Source organism: Varanus komodoensis, unplaced genomic scaffold (genome assembly GCF_004798865.1).
Source record: "Varanus komodoensis strain SLA01 unplaced genomic scaffold, ASM479886v1 scaffold7_3, whole genome shotgun sequence".
NCBI classification, from domain to species: domain Eukaryota; kingdom Metazoa; phylum Chordata; class Lepidosauria; order Squamata; family Varanidae; genus Varanus; species Varanus komodoensis.
Genome location: NW_025336480.1, coordinates 22770995 through 22796297, shown reverse-complemented (window position 1 = coordinate 22796297; position 25303 = coordinate 22770995). Strand labels below are relative to the sequence as shown.

Sequence of the window (25303 nt, the reverse complement as noted above, 5' to 3'; positions counted from 1 at the left end):
CCTCAGCATGGCCTTTTGCTCTGGACCTAGTTAATCTGCACTATGGGCAAGTAAGATTCATTAACGCCGACCACAAATGGAATATTCTAAGCCACCGGTCAGCCATTTGCTCAACGTTTCTGCATTCATTACAATTTCTTTTTGGGAGATGAATCAGCAGCACAATGGGCCAATCATGCGTTCGTGGACCTATAGGGTGCGAAAGGGAGGCATGCAGAAGTGAATAGTGCATATTTTGGCATATATCGAACAAAACCGGACATCGGCTTTTAAGAAAAAAAAAATCCAGTACGACAGCAGCATTTTTTTGGCATTCAGGGTGTACTTAAATGACCTGGGTCGCCTCTCATCCTGCAGGACTGGGCAACTTCTGGTCCTTTAGATGTTTTTGCCTACAAGGCCCACCATCATTTGCTTTTGGCTAATATGGCTCAGGGTGATAGGAATTGTAAGCCAAAACACCTGGAAGGCGGCAAGTGGCCCACCCCATCATACGCCACCACCCCAATCCAGAAAGAGAAAGCCATGCACAAAAAAAGACCTCTCACAGATGGTTGGTTACGAAAGCGCACGGGTGCACTCCCAGCCATATGACCAGGCCCTTTCAGGACCCTCGGATCTCACTAGAAGCATCTTGCAATCAGTGCGTGAAAGCACATTTGATCTGGGGCCAGGGCTTGCTAGATGAAATTCATTAAGCGTGAGCAGGATGGGCTTGGATCCCATCCTCCTCCCTCTTCCTCCTCCCATCATTGTTTCTGTATATTTCTTTTTTCTTCTCCAGATTCTCAGCCCTAGGCTCAGCAAGCAATTTATCAAGACTCTTTCCTCCAGGCAAGAGCAGCAAAACAGGAACTGGACAGGTCTGCAAAACTGTTGATTAATGTTCCCTTCCATGGGTGAGTCTTGATTCTAAAGGTATTCATTCCACATCCTTTGGGAGGATGCAGCGCTGGTCAAAAAGCTCAACATGAAATTTGCCAAAGAAAAACACATTCCATTTTCCTGGAGACAATCTGTTGCAATCTTGATTCTTTGTGTTCATGGGTTAATCTACCAGCCCAAAGGTGATGGAGGTGTGGAAATTATGTCTTGGCACATGAGATATGGCCTATTAAATAAGATGACAAATGTCATCATGGGGAGCACTAGGGAAATTAGCTTCACTCCTTTTCAACTGTGAGGAACAAATAGGGAAATGTCAAGGCTGCAAGGGTGCTGATTCTTTTTGTGCAAGTTGAGCCAGCATGCAACCTTCTCTTTTTAAAGCAGGCTATGACTTGCATATTTTCTCCCCAGAGGTTGAGGAAATTTGCACAAATTTGCACGAATCAAGGTGTGGAGGCCTGAATTTTGCATAAATCTTAACTCTTGGAAAATTCAAGGTGGCCAAGGTGCATATGCAGTGAGCAGAGGATGCTTCCATACTTCTCATGTTACATGTTACAAGAAGGAGAACAACATCCAAACAAGTTCAGCTCCAACTTTTGCAAATTGCCCTAGAGGTAAGCAGTGTTCAGCTCTAAATTTGTGCAGATATTTTGAGCTATTTTACAGAAAGTGAGCTGCCCCTTCCCCCCCACCTGCCAACCCTGCCTGCTTTTGATTGTGGAGTCTGAAAAAGTTCCTCAAGCTCAAATGGACCAAGTTTTCCAGTATTGGACATGCCCATATACAAAACACTAAGAAATTTCCAAAGGATTCTAAAACACTTTGTGGACTCATTCACAGCCCAGCCTATAATAACAGAAAGAAAGAGGAAGAGGAAGAGTTTCATCTCCTGCTTAGCTTCCAAGATGAGGTAGGATCAGGCACTTCCAGCTATATGGAAGCTCTACCTATTCAAAATACTTAGGCCAGAGTGTGGGACACCATGGCACTAAATGATGTGCAGTTCCACTCTTGCTTGGTGGAGGAAGAAGTTTAAAGTAAAATGAAAAAGGCAGCCACCAAGGCAGCTTGAAGTCAGCCATGTGGCGCAGATGCACCTGCTGCACCAGATTTGCATCCTGGCTCACTGAGCTCTTGCTGAGTGGCCTTGTTCCTGTTGCTTCTCCAGTTTACTTCCCAGAATGTGTTGAGTATAAAACCTTGTGTGATGCGTGTACAGCGGAGGTGTTGCACCTCTTCTAGCCTGGAGGCAGTGGCTATCACTGAAGCCCAAGAGGGCAAGGCCAAGATACCAGCCAGGCCAACACATCTTAGCTGAAAGCTCCCACCGCCAGCCACGAGGCCTTAAGAGAGGCATCAGCCAGTTGGGACAGGAGCAAGGAGGAGCTGTGCAAAAGCCAGGAAACCACCAAACAACCAGGGTCAGAGGAAAGAGGGAAGAGCCAGGGAAGGGGACGTGGCCCTCCTGGGAACCCTGGAAGACCAGACTAGCACACGGGCAGGCTAGTTTTGGCCCTTGGGCCTCAGTTTCTCCACCTCTGATGTTCACCATCCGGACAGAGAAGGCTGGTTACTCAACATCCACTCCAGTTTTTCTTCTCAGCTTGATGGGAACAAGGCATGCTGCTTCATGGTGGAGAACCTAATCTGGAAATGAATTCAGCACCATGGATAGCACCCATAATTCTCAAAAGAAAAGCTGCAATGGATGAGCAGCCCCACTGATACAGGAGGCACAAGCTTCCCCTGCTTCCCAAGCTCTTTGGTTTAACTTATTTTGTTTTGCTTCTCTCTCTCTCCAATGTTTGGTTTAGGTTTTGTTTTGTAACACAGAAGGAAAAAAAAAGGTAGGAGAGAAAAGCAATAAAATGGAAAACTTGCATGGCAGGCAATTGGGGCCTTTCAACCTTATCACCTTATGATGTTTTCTTTCACCAAAATAGCTCCCAAGCTGCTTCAACTCTGCACCGAGGAAAAGCATTAAAGGCACCAGCTTTCCACTTCATATTGCTGGTTCTGCCATTGTGCTGCATAAACTGGGAGAAGCAGTCTCTTTGTACTCAGACAGCTTGAAGGGAATCACACTATTATAACACTGCTAGAGAGTTCAACCAAATGGGACATACATTAACACTGGGCAGAACGATTATGTTGACTTCAGTTATTTCTGAGGGCCCACTCTAAGCTGGATTAAGCCTGGACCCCAGATGTGGGTCAAAAGGGGCATTTGCCATGGAGTCCTCGAGCCAGCGGTGCTCTTGGGCCAGCAACACCGGGATCACTAGCCTCAGGAATGTTCTATGTACGGATGGCATAAACGAAAACACTAGCCAAGATCAAAAATGTCATTCAGCCTTGAAAAATGTGCACCATCCCACATAACTGGAGGTAAAAGTGAACATCTTCCACAACAGAGATCTTGGTAACCTGTAATAATACATCATTTATCATTAACAGAAATTCATCCACAGGTATTTGGGGATCCGTCCAGACAACCAGATTCCATACTAACATTGAAAGTCTTCTTATCAATGTTCCTTTAAGCAGAAACTCATTCAAATACTGAATACAGTGCTTGTGGTTAAGAGTAAATTAAGTTCAATCCGGGCAACCCCAAGCATTATTTAAACGGCAATTATATAAGCTAATGCTAATTTGAATGAACTTGATAGATTAGAATGGATTCTGCTGAACATGGGTCATCCAAATGCCTCAGGCTCTGCATCAAAAGACCTGAAGAAAGTGGAGCGGCAAAAGTCGGAAGGTGACTTATGTGGACAGTCTTACTGGCCTCCCTAGCTCAGCAATATCTCCTCCAGGAGCTGTACTCCAGATGTTTGGTGAGGAACTCGCACCAGCTGTCTCCGTCGTCTATGCTGCTTAGGACTGATGGAACTGTCACGAAACATCTGGAAGGCTACGAGTTGTCCATTCCTGGTCTACATGGACTACCAGTTGTTCTCCAGAGTTTCAAAAAGGCGCATCGTTTCCATTCTACCTGCAGATGCCTGGGACTGAACTTTGGATCTTCCACGTACCAAGTCAGCGCTCCACTACTGTGCTGTAGTGTGCACACACGCACGTGCCTATACAAAACGCCTTCCACAAAAGAAACTGCCGTGCGACTGTTCCTGGGCATTGTGTAATCTGCCAAGCAGTGGCGACGTCTGGCTATGCATACCTGGAGGTAGACACTCACCCCCTTCTTAGTCTACACTTCATAAATCTGGTTAAATAATCCATTAACTGTTATAATTGGGTGATTACAATTATTATGCAGCATTTATATCCCACACTTGTCCTCTTGTGAGGAACCCAGGGCAGGTTGTCCAGTCCTCCGACAGCTTAGTCCATACTCAGTGGTTTCTAAGGGCCCATAGGCAAGGTATGGAGACTGCAGGTGGCGCAGGGGTTTAAACCGCTGTGCTGCTGGGCTGGTTGACTGAAAGGTCGACAGTTTGCATCTGCACATGGGGTGAGCTCCCATGCTCCGTCCCAGCTCCTGCCCACCTTGTGGTTCAAAAGCATGCAAGTGCAAGCAGATAAAAAGGTACCACTTTGGTGAGCAGGTAACAGCGTTCTGTGCACTTCAATGTTTTAGCCATGCCGGCCACATGACCACGGAGACTGTCTGCGGACAAACGCTGGCTCCCTCGGCTAGGAAACGGAGATGAGCACCGCCCCCTGGAGTCAGGCATGACTGGACTTTAATGTCAGGGAGAAACCTTTACCCTTACCTTTTTAGGCAAGGTACCCTTACTGGATCCAGCGGATCCTCAGTGGGTCTGGCTTCTCCTGCCATTGTCGCCAGTGGCTATCCTTCCTGGTTCTTGTTTTCTCCTCTGCCTTCGCGTGATTCCTTGCCAGGAAGGGATCCAGTGAGCAAGAGGGCAGTGCCATCACCCGCATCGCCTTCCTTTTCACCACCACTGTTGTTGGGCCCAAAGGAGAAGGCAGGTGAAGAAGCACCAAGGGGCTCTTCTCAATGTGCTCTTGCTAAGATGTGGGCCCTCAAGAGGTGCCCGACTATGCTGGTCACAAAGCCAGGCAAAATACACCCCCTACACACACAAAAAGCTAGCTAGCCCTCAAAATTAGCAGCTGCGTTCCTTCCCTCCCTCCCTGCCACTCACTCCCACTCTCAAACATTCCCCTATCTGATCTGTTCTAGCTCTTGACCCTTGACTTTTAAGAAGAGCCAAACATTTGCTGGCACTCTGATAAGCAGCTACTTTTGATGGCACCACACAGTTGGAAATGCAATCCTTGGAAGAGCATTTTCACCCCATGCCTGTGCAGGTACTTTTCGTGATCTTGCTTGCATGAAGGTGCTTTTTCATTTCTAAGAGATGGTCAGACCTTTTGCCACTGATTTTGCATTTAGAGTGCTTGGCCGCCCGTTTTGCATTTGCAGATGGCCCAGAAACAAACGCATTTCGGCAAGCTTGTTATTTAAATTTATTGTTATTTATCTACGAATGTTCTCTAGCAACCATTTCCGTGTAGCAGCTTGTTTGCAAGCTGCCACTGTGGGGATTGCATTAACCATTGATATTTACAGTGTGTGGCAGGTCGGGTGGAGGTGTTTGTTGCCCTGATTGAATTGCATTTGCAAGTAAAAGGAGTCACAAGTCATAGCCACTTGTCCAACGCCCAATTCAGCTGGTTTCTTCTATTCTGTCTTGTCTTTCACTGAGTGCCGCAACCTGTTACGCACATGTTTGTCACACTGACACTCTTGGCACACACCTGGCTCATGGGACAGGTGGAAAGTGATGGGCCAGGGAGTTTCTATGCCCAAATGCCAAGACCGGGGAAGTATTGAGCTGCACATCTCACTGTGGATGGCTTCCTTCGGAACGACAGCACTTTGCCAAGAGCAAAATACCAATTGTGCTTCAAATCACCATGTTTTTCTCGCAAAATGCAAGTTGACGGAGAACGGCAGCGCCAGTCAAACAAACCAGCGTCAGAAAAATAATGTATCATGTCCCCAGTGTATTCAGATCAGAACTGATAGGATTCAGCTGTTTCTTCTAATGTAACAGAAATAGATGGCAGGAGCAATGCAAGGCCAGAACTGAGAACAGAGAAAGGGGACAAAAGGTAAGCAGAGATTCTGTCCTATGTGGAGATTGCCCGGCTGACAAATGTTTGAGGACATGTACAGCCAATGTTAATGCATGTTTACTCTGATGTGTGCTCATTTGGGCTTGTTCTTGAGTAAGCATAGGTAGGATTTTAGCCTTCACTTTGAAAAAGGTGACAGAAGAGGAAAGATGCACTGGCACCCAGGCCATTCCAAAGTCTGTCTTCTGCATGGGCGATACATCTGGTGCTCTCTAGAAGTGCCGGGCTGCATTAGCCTGCCTATCCCTGAGAGGCTAAATGCATGTGACTCTCTAGTTAGGACCAACTGCTTGGCAGAGAAAGCTCTTTACTCACCTTACAACTTCTGAAACCAAATTATTAAAAAAAGGTTCGATTTGCCTACAAAAGGAGCATTGCTGCAATTCAGTGCTGGCCCTAAACCAAATCATTCCACAAGTGTGGAGCATCTTCCAGATTTGCTTGATTTTGGAACACCACATTTGACCCACAACTAATTCCTTCCATGGCTGCTGCACTGTCCTTAGGAACTCCCCCCCCACCCCCCCTTTTGAGGGCAGGGCTGACTGGAGCCACCTCAGGCTGGGCCAGGGAACTGCAGCCAAGTGCCGGAGGGCAAAGCTGTGTGGGTCCTGTGGCCCATCCTGCCCCCGCTCCCCCAGCTCATCTGCTGAGTTGGGATGTGGAAAGGGAAGCATCCCAAGAGTCAGTGTGTTGTCCAGCAGGGAAGCTGCTCAACTTGAACTTTGTTTCGGAAAATGTTTTGAAAAAGGCAGAAAAATGTTTTGGAGTGGTCCTCCTCAATAGACAGGACAGAAGACCTGGAGCTATTTGCAGTCATTGATTTACATATTTTAAATAATTAATTTGAAATGATCAGGCTGATTTCTCTATTGTGTGTGTGTGTGTGTGTGCCTGTGTCCCATCTTGCCCGCCAAGGAATCCAAGGTAGTGTATATGAGCCTTCTGCTTTCCACTGGATCCCCACCACAACCCTGTTAGGTAAGTTAGGTTGAGCGTGAGTGCCTGGTCCAAAGTCACCCAGTGAAATTTGTGACCATGCAAGGGCCTGATCGCTGATCTCCTGAGTTCCAGTCCGGTGCTCTAACCACTGGTGAATACCTGCCGTCTGTTCCAATAGAAAGAAATATAGAAACATAGAAACAGAGCGAGTCAGAAGGGGCCTCCCGGGCCATCTAGTTTGACCTCCAGCACCAGCCAGCTCCACTCATGACATGCCCACCATGTGAACGTCCAGCCTATCCTTGAACACCCGCACCGATGGGGCCTCAATGACCTCCCGTGGAAGCCCATTCCACACCCTCGGGGTCCTGACTGTCAGGAAGTGCTTCCTGGCATCCAAATGGAACCTTGGCTCCCTGAGCTTTGCTCCGTTGGAGGGTGTCCTGCCTTCCTCTGCACGGGAGAACAGGTCTCTACCCATCTCCATGTGACATCCCCTCACATACCTGTATGTCGCCAACAGATCCCCTCTGAGTCTCCTCTTCTCCAGGCTGAAGAGACCCAGTTCCCTCAGTCTCACCTCATACCCCATCCCCTGCAAACCGGCCACCAACCTTGTGGCCCTACGCTGCACTGACTCCAACCTGGCTATATCCTTTCTGTAATGAGGGGCCCAAAACTGAACACAATACTCCAGTTGCGGGCGCACCAGAGTCGTGTAGAGTGGTAGTAATACCTCTCTTGATCTAGAAGCCACACTTCTGGCTATGCAACCAAGGGTGGCGTTCGCCCTCTTGACCACCGCATCACACTGCTGACCCATGTTTAGCCTGCAGTCAACCAGCACCCCGAGGTCCCTTTCACAAGTGCTGCTCTCCAGGCACTTGTCACCTAACCTGTACTTATGACAGCTATTCCTATGCCCCAAGTGCAAGACCTTGCACTTATCCACATTGAACGCCATCCTGTTGTCTTCTGCCCACTTCCATAGTCTGTCCAGATCCTTTTGGATCTGGAGTACCTGCTCCTCAGTTGTGGCCACTGCTCCAGTTTTAGTGCCATCTGTGAATTTGATCAGCAGACTGTTCACTCCTTCTTCCATATCATGTATGAAAAGATAAAAAAGGACAGAGCCCTGGGGGACCCCGCTTGTCACTGGCCGCCATCCCGATGATTCCCCACTAATGGTTACCCTCTGCTTTCAGTCAGTCAACCATGCCCTAATCCACCAGAGAGTGCTTTGGTGTATCCCAAAACTCCTCAGTTTCTCCACCAGGAGATCATGGGGCACTTTGTCAAAGGCCTTGCTGAAATCCAGGTATACCACATCCACTGCATCCCCTCCATCTAGCCACCTCGAAACCTTGTCATAGAATTCCACAAGGTTTGTCTGGCAGGACCTGTTTTTGCGGAAGCCGTGTTGTGTGGCTGTCAGCCTCCCTTCCCTATCTAGCATCACTAGATCTCTCTCTATTATGAGCCTTTCCATTGTTTTTCCTACAATGGACGTAAGGCTAACCGGTCTATAATTCCCCATGTCCTTTCTACTACCCTTTTTGAAAATTGGGACCACTGATGCCACCCTCCAGTCCTCTGGAATTCACCCGTTCTCCACGAGGTCTCAAAAATGGAGGCCTGTGGGCGTGAGAGAACCTCTGCCAACTCTCTAAGTACTCTCGGGTGTAACCCGTCAGGGCCTGGCGCCTTTGTAATGTCCAATGCCCTGAGGAGCCTCTCGACTTCAAGGGGGGTGACTCTAATCTGTGGCCCTAAGTCCCCAGCCTCATCTGATCTCCTATGCAGATATCCCCCGTCCTGCTTTGGGGAGAACACAGAGGCAAAATAGTCGTTTAGCATCTGTGCCTGTTCCCTCATATCAGTCACTGGATCTCCTTCCAGAAAGAGGAGAGCACACAGCTGGACAGTGGGGAAAAGAAAGGACTAAGAAATCTTTTTAAGGTGCAGCACACTTGAGGTCTCTGGTTTCATCACACAAAACCCAGACATACACCCTGATTATTCCCACTTTATTGAGGAGTATAATATAAGGCTGAGAAAGTGCTTGCCCAGCACTAGTTCAGGATTCCACTTTAAAGCTGGGATATGAACTAGCCAGGTTCCACAACACACACACACACACTCCTGAAGTATGAAATAATAGAGAATGAACATCAAAATATAAGTTAAGAAATGACGATAATTATGCCAATCGACCTGGAGCAGAATCTCTTTTGTGATTTCCCCAAGTGATGGAGGAAAACACGCTAAAGTAATGCATCAACTGTAGAACAAAAACAAGCACAAAAAGATTAGCCATTAAAAATAGAGCTAGAAGAGAACATGTCTTCAATGCATAAGAAAGAAAATTATTCAGGAGGGTATACAGCTATTAAATTTCAATTGTGGACCATCGTGTTTCAAGAAGAAAAACAATAAACTTTCTCCAGAGATGTGAATTACTCTTTCGGGTTTTGTACCATAAAGGCCTAATCAAACCATTTTCCTGTTTGCCCCCAGTGCAGGTTTAATTTTAGAGGATGCTTGGCCAAGAAAGCGTATTTTAAATTTTGCTTGAAAACAGTCCCCCTTGAACAGTTCGTGTGTCTCTTTTCTTTGCCATGGAGAATATCTGGGTTTATATAAAAGGGATAGTGCTGGCTTGCCTACAGAGTACATTCAGTCCTTCAGAAGGCAATCTGAGTACATGATTTCACATGGCTGACGTACAAATTCTACTTACATCATGTTTTTTTTTTTTTTTTACACAGCCATCCAGTACTATTGACTGAAATAATTCAGAACAAACTCATTTAAGGCTTTTCCTGTCTTTGTGTGTCTGTGTCTCATGTGTGTGTTTACATGTGCATTTGAGCACACATTTTAATAATGACATTTTTCATTCCCAAAGAGTGTTCCATTAAAGCAGGGAAGGGGCCATTCACTAAACCCCAAGCTAGCGTGTCCGCTGCAAGAGCAGTAGTGTGACATGGGAATGCACAAGTGTCACCTGCTGACTAATGACCATGGACCAGTCCGCAAGATCAAGCAGCCTACTGTGGCCATTTTTAATATTTCTACTGTGTCTGGGGCTTATGCAGTCATCAGAATCTGGCACACTTGGTGGTTCGAGTGGTTAACAAACCACGGCGAACCCATGGCTTCTTTTAGGGTTGTGGGTAGTTTGTTAACCACACCAAGAGTTTGGCCTCAGAGGTAAGATAAACCACAGTTGCAACCTGGCCAATCAAAAGTTGTTCTGGACTTGAGCTCCAGTGACCGTGTGAACATACAAGCCATGGCGGAGCAATGTCACTAGGCCCTCCTGTTACATCCGATAAGATGAACTCACCTTGTTAAGCCGCTCGAGAGTAGCTTTCAGCATCTGCTGGTACTCACATTCATTTCGGTATCTACAAAGAAGAAAAACGAACAAAGGGTGTGAGCACTGCAAGAAGGGAAATGACTCCATTGGACCTCCGCTTCCTATTCCACGACTTCATTCAGAGGTAACCCCAAACTGTGTTTTGGTCATCTGGAAATGAGCTCTGGAATTAACATAACTGATGATTAATTTAACTCAACCCAACTGGCCACTGTAGTCTATGAAAGTGGCTTGCTTAAAATGACCACAATTAGTGTTAATCTTAACTGTAGTTCCCAGTTCAGATGAAATGACGCACTGTAGGTAGCTAAAAGTGAAAGCAAAAATGTCCAAACATTTGCTTTTGGCTGTACAAGGGAAGAAGAGGGGAAGGAGGGTGTCTAAATCTAAGAGGAGACCAAGTTCATTCACATAATGCTCAACCATGGTTATGTTCGTTTTATATCTGAATATGTCCAGTGTGTTTGGCATAAAAATCATCATTTTACACTATACCAGAAACCAATTTAGAAAAGCAAAATTAACAAATACAGTTGAATCAATAAATTAAGATTTGTTCAGTATTTATTACAATAATTATAATGAATGACAGTAATGAGGAAAAAAATTGCAACTGAGATCCAGTGTGGTTAGATTATTGGATTTGGGAGATCTGGGTTCTAATCCCTCCTCAGCCATGAATCTCACTGGGTGACTTTGGGCCAGTTATTGACTCTGAGCCTAACCTACCTCACAGGGTTGTTGTGAGGATAGAATGGAGAGGAGGAGGAGGATTACATATACTATCTTGGGTTCCTTGCAGGAAAGATTAAAAACAGGTATATCATATTTTGGGGCTGATGTTCTTTCTGATCATTAAATTATGCTACAGTCTGGAATTGATGAGAATCCAGTCTTTGATTTCAGTGAGATATGTAGGAAGACCAGAAAAAACTAAAGAAGATAAGAGAAAAAATACTAAATTGGGGGGATAGGGGTGGAGGATACATTTTTGTGTGCCAGGAAGCAAGGATTCAGGTGATCAGATCACTAATATTCCTGTTCTGGAGTAATACTATTGTCCACAGACAAAGCCCTCCAGAAAAGTGTTCCATAGTAGAGTTGGAAGGAGCCAGAGGAACTCCAGGTTAAACCAGCCCTCTCAGATGGCTTTCCAGTTGCATCCTGAATGCCTCCAGTGTGGGAGAGACCACATCCTCCCTAGGCCATTGGCTCCTCTGTCGTTCTGCTCTAACAGTCAGGAAATTTCTCCTGGCATCTAGCCAGAATCTGGCTCCCTGTAACTTGAGCCCATTATTCCATGCCCCGAGCTCTGGGATGATCAAGACGAGTGGCTGGCCTTCCTCTTTGTGACAACCTTTCAAGTACTTGAAGAGTGCTATCATGTCTTCCTTCAGTCTTCCCTTCTCAAGGTTTTTATTGTACACTTCCCACATATCACTAGAATAACTATGCACTGCCCACCATCATTTTCCCCCAGGTCAGATTACAGAGGCAAATATTTCCTTGCCTTTGTGGCATTTGCTTCCAAAATGTCCATTCTAGGAGTCTTGCACCCGGATGTCAATTTCAGTCAGACAGCAAGATTACCAAGCCCATCCAACAGCAAGTAATCGAGCCCTGAGTGATTCAGGTTGCTTTGAGATGAGGCTTATATTGTGCACTTTCTTTGCCTCATTCCTGGATTTGTATGGCAAGGTTTACTCATTGTTTCCTCCATTTGTAACCCTCACATGTTTTCCCAGGACTTCTTTCATGATACCACAGAAGAGCTGCTGAGGAAAAAACTAGGGGAGGCATGTGCAAAGCAGCCAGGGTCCATCGGGCTGGACTCTAGGTGTGCACCCGGAAAATCCAACTTGAATGTTGCAATTACACCAACATAATGCACATATGTGACATGTAAATAAAACGTATATTTGGATTGCATCATGATTAAATTTGGGTTGCACATTTGGCGTGCTGACACCTGGCACGCTGTGTGCCTTACCAATATTGTTTATTCCAGAGGTGAAGAATGTGACACCGCCCTGGGCACCTTTCCTGGTGCTTCCTTGGACAACTTCTGAGAGGCCTTCCCTCAACCAGGCATCTTACGCGTACCTGGCGTTGCTTCAAAGCAAAGTGAGGGCACTAAAAGTGATCAGTCTAAAGAAATGAGTCTCAAACCCCACCCTGGCTTGCACTCAGCCTTTTGGGCACGTTCCTTCTCTATTGTGATTGGCCTCATCTCCCATGGCAGCTATTTTGGGCAGGTGCCCAGCATAGTGTCCTTAAAGTCCAAAGGACTTCCAATGGCTGCCTATCCCAGGCCTGGCCTGTTTGTCATCTCTCCGTGCCAGGAAGTCCCAGCACCTTGGACAGTGGGCAGACGCAGAGCATCCTGGAAGCGTCAACTTGGGGACACCAGCCCTAGGGTGCCTGCTGTTTTGTTTTCCCTTGAGCAGTGCCACGATCTTGAATCCAGTTTCATTCGCCCGAATGCCCCAGCCTAGCATCACTCTGGAATACTGTGGGAAGTGTAAGGGGTAGCTCAACCCAGCGACCTAATGCTAGTTAAGGAGCAGCCACCAGTGCCACCTGGGTGGCCAGAAGATGGGTCTACAGCCTGACATCTGCAAGGCTTTCACCTGCACACTGCTCAAATCTGAGTGAAGAAATGCACATGCCAAAAATCACTGCCCGCACTCAGCTCCTGAACAACAGTCCCAGGAGGCAGGGGAGTCCGTAGGTGGGGAGTGAATTGCGGAAGGCACAGATCTTCACTCCCACATCCCAGCCAGTTTGCATCCTCCAGGGAGTAAGGTTTGAGGGTAGCATTAGCAGTCTTTGGTGGATCTTAATTTTAGAAATCCTCCACCCACCCTGAGCAAAGGGGGATTTTGATCCATCAAGCTGGAGTTTTTAAGGGGCTAGTTATATGAACTCCTCAGGGCCTGCACCCTAATTCTACTTACTCCCACCCCCATGAACTATTTTGAAACCTTGGTCAACTACCACTGCTGAGAATAGCACCCATGATAATTTTCCTGTGCTGGATAAGTCAGCCCCATGCCAGTGAAGCTGTGCTCCTTCCTCCCACTCAAATCTGCCCCCCACAGCCAGTCAAACTGGGATTAGGATTGCTCCATCCAGCAGGATCTTAACTGATATTTGGATCCCACCATTGTTATTACTTTAGAATTCCATCCTACCATAAATGCCAGTGACTGGCAATAAATATTACTCCTGGCCAGAATGCTCTTGGCATCAGCAACTGAAGGGACCAGTCAACAGCCTGAACACCTTCTCTGGGCCTATTTAAGACCAAGATGCTCTGAGGAAGGAAGAAGGGGAGCGGCCCAGACCAGGGGACTCATGGGTAACTGCCCTGAAAGAACTATAGTTTGATGTTTGGGCAGGTGGTAGTCCTCTGTTTCAGTATTTAAACATAAACTGCCTTGACCATCCTGGCAAAATGAACAGCCAAGGATTAAATACATAAATGCATAAATGTGTTGGATACTCTTGTCATCCTCAAAGGTACTATTGTCATCACAACTCTGAAAAGTTATTTTGCCTCAGGGACTAAATAACCTGTTATTGGCTGAGGTGTGTAGAGCAAATATGATTCTACCAGCTCTACATTTTTCATTTTTCTTTTATTTTTACCATTCATTTCAATGGTATTCAAATTGTATACTTTGGTGCAGTTAGGTACTTTGGGCATGAAAATGGGCAGAAAAGTGGGATAGAAATAATAAATGGATGGATGGATGAATACAATTATTAAGATATGAACCTAGAAAATTCAAATGCATTTTTATGTCCCCTTCACCCTTGCAAAAATGGTATTGTATCATGAGCAGCATCTCAAAATATTGGCACTTAACTGCCATTCTTTAAATCAGTATCAAAGACTGATTTAAAGTATCAGTATTCCTGTATTGTCTCAACAACCCTCTAAGACACTGACATTGAAAAAGAGGACCCAAAATTTCTTGGAACTTTGATTTAACTTCAGTACATTAGCGGTGGACAGAAGATAGTTGGCCAGATGTTTTGGAATTCAGCTCACAGAAGCCATTGCCAGCATAACCTATGATCTGTAAAAAGTTGGAAGTTGAAGTCCAAAATACCTGGAAATTTAGGGGCAGTGCTACATTCCAAAAAGATCTGGGTCTTGGAATCACAGGGGCAAAACATAAAAATAAAAATGTGCATATGCTGATTTACATATGCTCTAAAATATCTCTCTCCCCCTCCCTTCACATGCGTGTGCATGTGTGCGTGTAAAGGACCTTGCTTCTTAAGGGCATTCCTTTGTGTAAAAGGGGATGTGTGGACAGGGGAGAAGAGGACATCTTATTTTGGCGTGTGGGGGGGGGGGGACCTCATGCAGAAAGGTTTGGGAGGGGCAGCAGTAGGTGAAGCTTATGTGAGCAAAAAGCCAGCTAATTCAGGGGGATCAGATGTAACAGAAATAATCAGGGGCCCATACCGTCATGCCAGCAAGTGCCCATGGACAACAAGGCTAATTGGCCTCCCAGAAATTCAGGGCTCCAACTACAAGATTTGGAACTCCAGTCCTTGTGGAGCTTGGACTGGACAGCCCTAAAGCTCTTCAGTGGTGGAAATCTGATTTCTGCCCTGTAGTTCATGCAGTGTTTGGAAGCCACAACTTAGACTGGTTTGCCCAGCTGACCACATGCCCTGAAAACCGCCGGAGGCACGTTGGTGATGAGGATGATGGCACGACAGGTGAGATAGCAACCATGCGCACGGCTGAAGCTGGGACCCTATCGAGACATTTCCCTCAGCTCCGGTTGACTTACTTGTTACGGAATTCATCCAGCATGCGCTGAGCATCCTTCTCTTCACGTTCCAGCTTTGCTCTGTCCGAGGCCAGTTCGCGAACACGCTGGCGATTGAGATCAACCTGAGCAGCAAACACCTCTTCCAGCCCAGCCAGCTCATCCATGCGCTGAAAGGTTTCCAGCTGCTTGCGGAAGATGGCATTGCGTTGTTCAAGTACCCGAGCCCGGTTGATGTAGTTGGTGAACCGCTCGTTGAGCTCCTGCAGGTTTTCCAGGCCTTGGGCTTGAGCCAGGCTGCCAAATTCTGGCGATTCTGGCAGTTCCTCATAAGCATCCGACCTTTCATACTTCTCCTTGCGAATTTCACGCAGGTAGCTACTCCTGTACATGGCGGCGTGAGTAGAGGCGGGTGGGCCTGAGGATCCCCTCTGCACGTGTCTTTCTCTGTCCACTTTGAATGTGAGATGTCTCCTGGGTTCGAAACAGAAAGATAGAAGGAAACTCTCTCGGCTTCCCCACCACCCCCTAAATAACTGACCTGCCCTGATAGCTTAAGGCTCTAAATCCTGGCAGCCTGGAAGGGAAACAAAATAAAACCCAAAGGCCCCGCCTTCGTATTCTTGGTGGCTGTTTGTTTTCAATTCTGTCAGCGTTTTCAGCTCTCTTTCTCTCCATCAGCTTCAATTGTGTGCGACCCAACCAAAAGAAAAGGGAGAGAAATGTCCTGCTTTTGCTGGGGGGATTAGAAGGCTGGAGAGAGGCGGAAAACAAAAGCCATCTGGCTTTACAGGCTGGGTCCCTAGCATTAAATTGTTGTTGTTGTTTTCTTTCTTTTGTTCTTTCTTTGTCTACCCCAGTCAGGGATTTTTGCATGATGATGTCACATTTAGATTCTGCTTGGTGTAACTTTGGTTATTTTTTGTTTTCAACAGATTCCAGGATCCTGAATGCAGACCCAGTAATTGTAATGAAGGAAGGATACTTTCACCCTTATAAATAAGGAAGGAAGGAAGGAAGGACTGAAGGAAGGACTGAAGGAAGTAAGGAAAGAGGCAAGCAGGCACTGACTGACTGACCAACCTAGCCTATATGAAAAGTTCCTTGCCCAGCCTGACATGGTCACCACTGCCTCCATGTTTGTTCTCACCTCCTGAATGTGCCTTCACGTGGCCCATTTAATGCTGCATTTAGCATTCCATATGGCGGTTACCTTGTGCCTTTGGAATGTATATCACTAGTATTGAATTAGCTACATGAATACTACTGATCATGCACAGCGTTTGCATGCAAAAAGTGCCAGCTCCAGCTCCTGGCATCTCCACATAGACCGGGGAAAGACCTTTGTTTGGACACCTGGAAGCAGGATTCCCAAGCTTTTTGGACCCAAGGGCACATCTGAGCATCTGGAAACTGCTGTGAACTCCACCACAGTATGCCTTATCAGTGGTTGTATTGACATAATCCATCTACCTGTCACATCTATGGCTCTTAGGCTGCATGTCGATCAGCCAAAACATGTGTTTTGTATCTGCTAGAAACTTCAAGGTCTCCTTATTAAACAATGGTCAATTCAGCTAATTGCTGCTGGTGCGATGCAGCTGATGTTTCCTGATGTTTTGGTGATGTCTAGTCCTTGCTTCTTTTTGGGAGAATGCTGTTACACAGATAAATTTTGAACTGGAACAGTCTTTAATATCCACTGATGTGCACACTCTTGAAAATTATTTGCCTGCTTCATGGAAATTAATAAGTGATTAGTGTAAATGGATTCTCTGCACTCTTTTGGCAGCTAAAGAATGTTACAGCACTAGAAGGATAGATGATTGTTTCCTTTATTTTTTATATTTGCTGCAATGGCTGGGGGACCTAAAATGCTTCTGATCTAAGCAGGTGGCTACAGTTGCCAATTTCAAATGGATAGTTATTTGGATATTGGGTCTGCTTTATTAAAGCCTATGTAGACTTGCTAAACTGTTGTGTCCATTTCATTGAAATCCACATATCAAAACAAAATAACACTTTTGGCTCCCCGTTGGCATAATACTGGGGACCCCTTTGTGAGCACAACTGGATGGGCCCATGGGCACTCCACTGGGGGCCTCTGCCCTAGACAGCTGCTCCCAGAGGAACAGGGGAACTGAACCTCAAGCCTGGAGGCCAAATCTGCTGCGGGTCCCAGTTCGGGCCCCCAGTTTTCCCTATATAGCCATGCTCCCTTCCACCGACCCCAACTCATTTTCCATGGCCATTGCTGCTTTCCCAGTAGTAATAAGCATGGATTTTCCTCATTCTGCAAGGCTGAAATGGCTGCATTCGTGGCAGCAAGGACCTTCAGCTATGATATGCTGCTCCGGTTGGTTTTAGAGGGCATTTTGGCCCTGCCCAAGGTGCTAGCAGCACCACCCGGCGTGGTAGTGGGGAATGAAACTTGGCTCCACATGTCTGATTTGACTGATCAGCAGTCTGGCTCAGTGCAAGGCAACTTCCTATGTCCCCGTGAGCCTTTGAAGATGAGCTGGAATCCAATGATGGCTCCTCCATGAGCTGGAGAAATCTCCCCTCATGATCCTCCAGTTCCTACAACTGGAGTCACCGCCTCATGTGGCTTGTGCTTGTACTAGTGCATCGCTCCCACAAGCAGGGTTAGTGGCAGCCCTCTGATGTCCCCCTCCTATGCCAGTGGCTCTTCCTAATGGGCTTCCCCTACTGCTTTCCCTGCTAGGCTTCATCTTCCTCCTCCTCCCTACTAGGGTGGCCATGCCTCCTACTTTACAAAGGGTGGTCCTCCATTGGAAGGGCTGCCCAATCCAAAGCCTCTTCAAAGTACAGAAGCTTAAAAAGGGAGGGAGTGTGGAAGACCAGAAGTTGCATCTCAGCAGTTCACAAATCCAAAAAGACAGGTGCATAGATTACTGTGTTTTCCACTATGGTCAGATGCATTATATTTCCATTTTAATTGAAGCAATTATTTTTAAATTTGCACCTATGAAAATTCATCATCATATGCAAATATTACGTGAAATGTGCCTCTTCTGTCCTCTTTTTGGGTGATGCATGTGCTTTTTTTTTTTTGGTGCTGCTCAAGTGGCCAGCCTGCTCCCTCTTCAGCAGCTTTCCTCCTGTCTCCAGCAGCACTCCTCTGATCCACACGGGATGGCTGCCATTTTAATTTCCCCTCCATGGGGCAGGATGTGTTGTTTTGAGAGGTCCCAGGGCAAGTGTTAAGAGTCATCACGAAAGGGACACTTGAGCTGCAAAAGCTTCCTGAGCACCCTACGTGGTGACATCCGGCCTTTGCAAGGGTGTTGAGTGTCACACCCCGCATGACCCCATGGCCTTGGCTGTGCTAAAACCGGTCCCAGCATAACTTGTCCTGTGAGTCCTGCAACATCCCAAACCTCTAAATGTACCTCTGGGGCTAGAATGACCATCATTTTGCACACAGGTCATTCCATGCTCAATCCCTGGCAACTCTGGATAAAGGCTCTCAGGCCACAGGTCTAGCGAAGAAAATCCACCCAAGGACCTGAAGAACCACTGCCTATCAGAGTAGAGAGCACTGAACGAGATGGTCCTGTGCCCCAGTGGTGCCATCAGGGCAGGGGTTTGGGGCAGATGTCCAGAATCTGACCTAGCAGAACGTGAAGGAGGGCCCCCAGATGCAACCGGGATGGCTTACTACTTCACTTACTCCTGACTTTGGCTGCTTCAGACATTTCCTGGCAACCATGAAAGACTATTCCTATGTTCAGAAGCAGAGCTGCAATTCTTTCTACACCCAGAGTCTAAGCTCAAACTGTAGGTGCACAACTAGGTAAGAACAACAGGGGTAATCATGTCTCATTCAAAACTTGGCAGATTTTGGATACTTACATCTGTCACCAAAGAGTTAAATTTGAATGTGTTGGCTTAATACATACACTGCCCTGATGAGTCCTTGGTTTTCAGCTTCCATGTTTCCCAACTTCCTCTGTCCAGATTCAAAACTAACATACATACATTTCTCCAAATGCTGAGAAATTCCAGGGGCACACTATTTTCCTAGGTTTGGCTCACAAGAAGGCCAGTATTTGCATTTTACCACATTTGGCTTTAATTTACACATATCCAGGAAGAACATAGATGGAAATGCAACCCAAACCCTCCAAATTAACTGACACCAAACCTCTAGGGGGAGAGCCAGAGCTGGGCCCATTAATCCATTCCTCCAAGCCCTAATCTCATGAAAAGTTAAGCCTGTAGAGTTTTCATCTCACAGACATCTCAACAGACTGCTCTGATCAGTTGTGCGGCCCTGCAAATGCTTAGACAGAGATACGGCCCACTGATTTCAACAGGACGTATTCCCAGTTCAGTGAATATAGTGTTGCAGTCCTAAAGACTGAGCCGGTTCTGATAAAATTGAAATACCTACGGAAAAATCATGCCTGCTAGAGTCCACCAGAGGGCTGCAATACTACAGCATTCATTCCACAGAAAACCTGTGATTAGATGAAGTAAACATTCAGAGCCTTTAGTCACTTTAACTTAATATTTCAGGGACTGATGACCACAGATCCCCATGGAATTGTTGTCTGTCTTGGAAGAAAAATCAGCTTCCAAAGTGCATTAATTTTTATACAGAGACCATGGCCAGTTTTCAGGCACGTGCCCTGTAAGAGCACCTGAAAGGGAAAACTGAAGGGCAACCAAAGGGCTCAGAGGGCTGGAGCAGCTCTCCTGTGAGGACTGGCTACAACTGGGACTGTTCAACTTAGGAACAAGGTGAGTGAGGGGGAGCTGATAGAGGGGTTGAAAGTAATGTATGGTGTGGACAAAGTGGAGAGGGAGAAATTTTCTTCCCCTCCCATAACATGTGGTCATTCCATGCAGCTGACTGGTAGAAAGTTTAGGACAGTTGTTAGGAATGAAATCCCAAGCAGTGACGATACGGAGGCAAAGTACCAGGCAGTGACAGTTTAATACGTTCTTGCAAGAGCGGGTGCCCACCACACTGGCAGCGCGCCGTTTTCACAGAAGACATTGCCTTTTACTCCCTTTTCCCAGCTCGCAGACCCTGCCTCTTTTCTCCCACTGGCTGGGTTACTAAGAGTTCACAATCCTCTCCATCCGCCTACATCATACCACTCCTTGATATGTTCCCCCTCCCGCTCATACCTCCCGTGTTCATGCTGATGAGCCCATTACCTATGAGAGGTGTGTCAGTTACTATTCATAAGCCTATTAAGCGTGCGCACTATTTCCAAAGAGTTCAATGGGCCGTCTTGGCCTTGTAGCAGTCTCGCTTGATGACCACTTATCTCCCAAAACATGTGGGAGGATGAGATAGGAAGAACAACCCTTCTTCCAAGCTCATTATCTCCTTCTCCCTCATGCAGGATGGCCAGCTGTACAAGACAATCGCCTACTGCAAAAGTGACAGTTTAACCAAAGGCCTCAGCCCCACTCCTCTTCTGTTCTTCAGAGCGTTGATGTACGAAGCACTCTTCTGCCACGTCTCTTGTGTCCAAACTCAGCCACACGAGTACCATATACTATTAGCCCACCTTTATTTGTTTACATCAGTAACCAATTTAAACCTGCCTATTTTCTTCTGCTTCCTATTTACAACGCTTTACATAGTTCTGTACTCAGGCCCTTGGTGTAATAAAGGCCCCAGTGGCCTTACCCTAGCTCTTTATTTGATCCTTGCTTCAGTTATCACCTTCCTGCTTAGTAACAGTAATTTTCCTTCTCTCACACAGATAAAAGGAAGTACTTCTTCACATACCATATAATTAAACTGTGCCACAGGAAGTGGTTGTGGCTGCCAATCTGAGTGGCTTTTTTAAAAAAAAGATGGGACAGATTCATGACTGGGGAGACTCACAGTGGCTGCTAACCGCCAGAGCTGGCAAGCCTGCATACACCAGTGGCTGGGGAGCTGGGCAGGAGGAGGTCCAGCAGCCATCCTGCTTGAGGGATGCTGTGGGCAACTTCTTGGCCACCATGTGCACAGTGCTGGACTAGCTGGACCTCTGGTCTGGTCCAGCATGGCTTTTCTCATGCTCTTATGTACAGGTGGGAAATGTCACCCGCTTCATCAGTGGCTTGCTCATCTGCTCATTTTCCAATGTAACAAATGCCATATCCTGTCAGCTATTTATTTATACACCATCCTTTCTATAGCATCCAGTAGCGTCATTTAGCATTTTACAAAGGATAACCCAACCAGTCTCTGCATGAAACAGTTCAGGAACTAGGGATGAGGCAGAATATTTGAATGCAAGCTTACCTAATTTTGTACTTTCAAAACAATAAGCAACCTGAAACACAGTTATTCTCTGACATTTGCACATCTCCAAATTTTGTTATGCAGTTCCCCATACAAAAATGTGTACAAATATTAGAGGAAAGTGCACTTGACAATGTATATATTCATGAGAATAATGTCTGAAATAATGTCAGAAATACCTCTTGTTGAGAAAATTGTTTGTAGCGGTTTGCATATTCAGAAAAATTGTCGACAAAAATATATCTTTTATATCTGAAAAATACATATAAATGAATTAAACTTAAGACTGGAAACATTCTCACAGTCCATGATTAATCAAACTTAAAACTGAAAAAGAGAGAAGAAACAGAGAATGAATCAAAATTGGTGCATTCATCCATCCCCAAAATGAGCACAAATATGACATCAGGAATGGCAATATTCACCTAATGGGAATTAGGTGCTTCCCCAAACACTCTGTCAGTGACCTCATGTTTCCCCCTCTAGAGTTGTGAAGCAAGCCAATGTTTAGTAGCTGCAGCTTCTCATTCCACTTCTTCAGAGCTCTCAGAAAAGACCTGTTTGGACTGTGTTTTTCCCACTCATTAAGGCATGTGAGAGAAATTTTGGTAATGAAAATCCAGCACGGCTTCCTCCTCTGGGAAGAAAATCCAGCACAGCCCCCTTGGAAGAAACCATCATCCATTAATCCACAACGCTCCCTTCTCATTGTCCTCTGACCATTGCCATACAGTCTGTTTTGGGGGAAGAAGCGGATAAGAGCAACCCGTGCAACATATTCAGTAAGTGAGAGTAAACCGATGCCTCATAAATTTATTAGATTTATGTCACACTTTTTCCTGTTTAAAGAACACAAGGCAGCTTACATCATTCTCCTCCTCCATCTTATCCCCACAACAACAACCCTGTGAGGTAGGTTGGGCTGATAGTCTGTGACTGGCCCAAAGTCACGCAGTTTGTTCCATGGCTGAGCAGGGACTAGAACCCAGATCACCCAAATCTCAGACCTGCACCCTTAACTACTACACCACAATAACAATAGTAATATATGGCAACCCACTCCAGTATCCTTGCCATGAAAACCCCATGGACAGTACCAAAAGGCAAAAAGATATGACGCCGGAAGATGAGCCCCTCAGGTTGGAAGGTGTCCAATATGCTACTGGGGAAGAGTGGAGGGCTAGTACTAGTAGCGCCAGAAAGAATGAAGCGACTGGGTCAAAGCCGAAAGGACTCTCAGTTGCTGATGTATCTGGTGGTGAAAGGAGAGTCCGATGCTGCAAAGATCTGTACTCCATAGGAACCTGGAATGTAAGATCCATGGATCAAGGCAAGCTGGATGTGGTCGAACAAGAGATGACAAGACTGAACATCGACATCTTAGGAATCAGTGAACTAAAATGGACAGGAATGGGTGAATTTAATTCAGATGACCATCAGGTATACTACTGCGGGCAAGAATCCCTCAGAAGAAATGGAGTAGCCTTCATAGTCAATAAAAGAGTAGGAAAAGCAGTACTGGGATACAATCTCCAAAATGACAGAATGATCTCAGTTCGAATCCAAGGCAAAACATTCAGCATCGCAATAGTCCAAGTCTATGCCCCAACCACTGGTGCTGAATAGGCTGAAGTTGACCGGTTCTATGAAGGCCTACAACACCTTCTAGAAGTAACTCCAAAAAATGATGTCCTTATCATCATGGGGGATTGGAATACTAAAGTAGGAAGCCAAAAGATAACTGGAATAACAGGCAAGTTTGGCCTTGGAGTACAAAATGAAGCAGGACACAGGCTGGTAGAATTTTGTCAAGAGAATACGATGGTCATAGCAAACACACTTTCCCAACAACCCAAGGGACGACTCTACACATGGACATCACCAGACCGTCAACACAGAAATCAGATTGACTATGTGTTCTGCAGCCAAAGATGGAGAAGCTCTATACAGTCAGTAAGAACTAGACCAGGAGCTGACTGTGGCTCAGATCATGAGCTTCTTGTTGCAAAATTTAGGCTTAAGTTGAAGAAAGTAGGGAAAAGCACTAGGCCACTCAGGTGTGACCTAAATCATATCCCTGATGAATATACAGTAGAGGTGACAAATAGATTTAAGGAATTAGATCTGATAGACACAGTGCCTGAAGAACTATGGACGGAGGTTCACAAGAGGCAGCAACTAAAACCATCCCAAAGAAATAGAAATGCAACAAAGCAAAATGGCTGTCTGAGGAAGCATTACAAATAGCTGAGGGAAGAAGGGAAGAGAAAGGCAAGGGAGAAAGAGAAAGATACACCCAATTGAATGCAGAATTCCAGAGAATAGCTGGAAGAGATAAGAATGCCTTCTTAAATGAACAGTGCAAAGAAATAGAAGAAAACAATAGAATAGGGAGGATCAGAGATCTCTTCAAGAAAATTGGAGATATCAAGGGAACGTTTCATGCAAAGATGGGCATGATAAAGGACCAAAATGGCAGGGACCTAACAGAGGCAGAAGAGATTAAGAAGAGGTGGCAAGATTACACAGAGGAACTATACAAGAAAGGGCTTAACGTCCCTGATAACCACGATGGGGTGGCCACTGACCTCGAGCCAGACATCTTGGAATGTGAAGTCAAATGGGTCTTAGGAAGTCTGAGCAACAACAAAGCTAGTGGAGGTGACAGTATTCCAGCTGAGCTATTCAAAATCTTAAAAGACGATGCAGTAAAAGTACAACACTCAATATGCCAGCAAATTTGGAAAACTCAACAGTGACCACAGGATGAGAAAAGGTCAGTTTACATTCCAAAGAAGGGCAATGCCAAAGAATGTTCAAACTACCGCACCATTGCACTCATTTCACATGCTAGTAAAGTGATGCTCAGAATCCTACAAGCTAGGCTTCAGCAGTATGTGGACCGAGAACTAGCAGAAGTACAGGCAGGGTTTCGAAGAGGGAGAGGAACTAGAGATCAAATTGCCAACATACGCTGGATCATGGAGAAAGCTAAGGAGTTCCAGAAAATCGTCTACTTCTGCTTCATTGACTATGCTAAAGCATTTGATTGTGTGGATCACAACAAATTGTGGCAAGTTCTTAAAGAGATGGGAGTACCAGATCATCGTATTTGTCTCTTGAGAAACCTATATGTGGGTCAAGAAGCAACTGTGAGAACTGGACACGGAACCACTGATTGGTTCAAAATTGAGAAAGGAGTTCGGCAAGGCTGTATACTGTCGCCCTGTCTATTTAACTTATATGCAGAGCACATCATGAGAAAGGTTGGGCTAGATGAATCACCAGTTGGAATTAAGATTGCTTGGAGAAATATCAACAACCTCAGATATGCAGATGATACCATTCTCATGGCAGAAAGTGAAGAGGAACTAAAGAGCCTCTTGATGCGAGTGAAGGAGGAGAGCGCAGAAGTTGGCTTGAAACTCAATGTTAAGAAAACTAAGATCATGGCATCCGGTCCTCTCACTTCCTGGCAAATAGATGGGGAAGAAATGGAGGTAGTGACAGATTTTATTTTCCTGGGCTCCAACATCACCGCAGATGGGGACTGCAGCCAAGAAATTAAAAGACGCTTGCTCCTGGGGAGGAAAGCTATGGCAAATCTAGACAGCATACTAAGAAGCAGAGACATCACCCTGCCAACAAAAGTGCATATAGTCAAGGCTATGGTTTTCCCAGTTGCAAAGTATGGCTGTGAAATCTGGACCATAAGGAAGGCTGAGCGCCAAAGGATTGAGGCCTTTGAATTGTGGTGCTGGAGGAGACTCCTGCAAGTTCCTTGGACCGCAAGGTGATCAAACCGGTCAGTCCTAGAGGAGATCAACCCTGACTGCTCTTTAGAAGGCCAGATACTGAAGATGAAACTCCAATACTTTGGCCACCTAA

At 45.9% G+C, this 25303-nt stretch overlaps 1 protein-coding gene across 1 annotated transcript in view; it reads right to left on the bottom strand.

Annotated features, from left to right (window-relative positions):
- BFSP1 (beaded filament structural protein 1) overlaps positions 1 to 15530 on the bottom strand; it is a 32320-nt gene extending 16790 nt beyond the window's left edge. Inside the window, exons 1-2 of the mRNA XM_044454622.1 lie at positions 15160 to 15530; positions 10313 to 10373 (exon numbers count right to left, since the gene is read on the bottom strand). Of these exons, the coding sequence (XP_044310557.1) occupies positions 10313 to 10373; positions 15160 to 15530 (432 nt within the window). The remainder of the gene's footprint in view (positions 1 to 10312; positions 10374 to 15159) is intronic.
- Positions 15531 to 25303: the final 9773 nt, after the last annotated feature.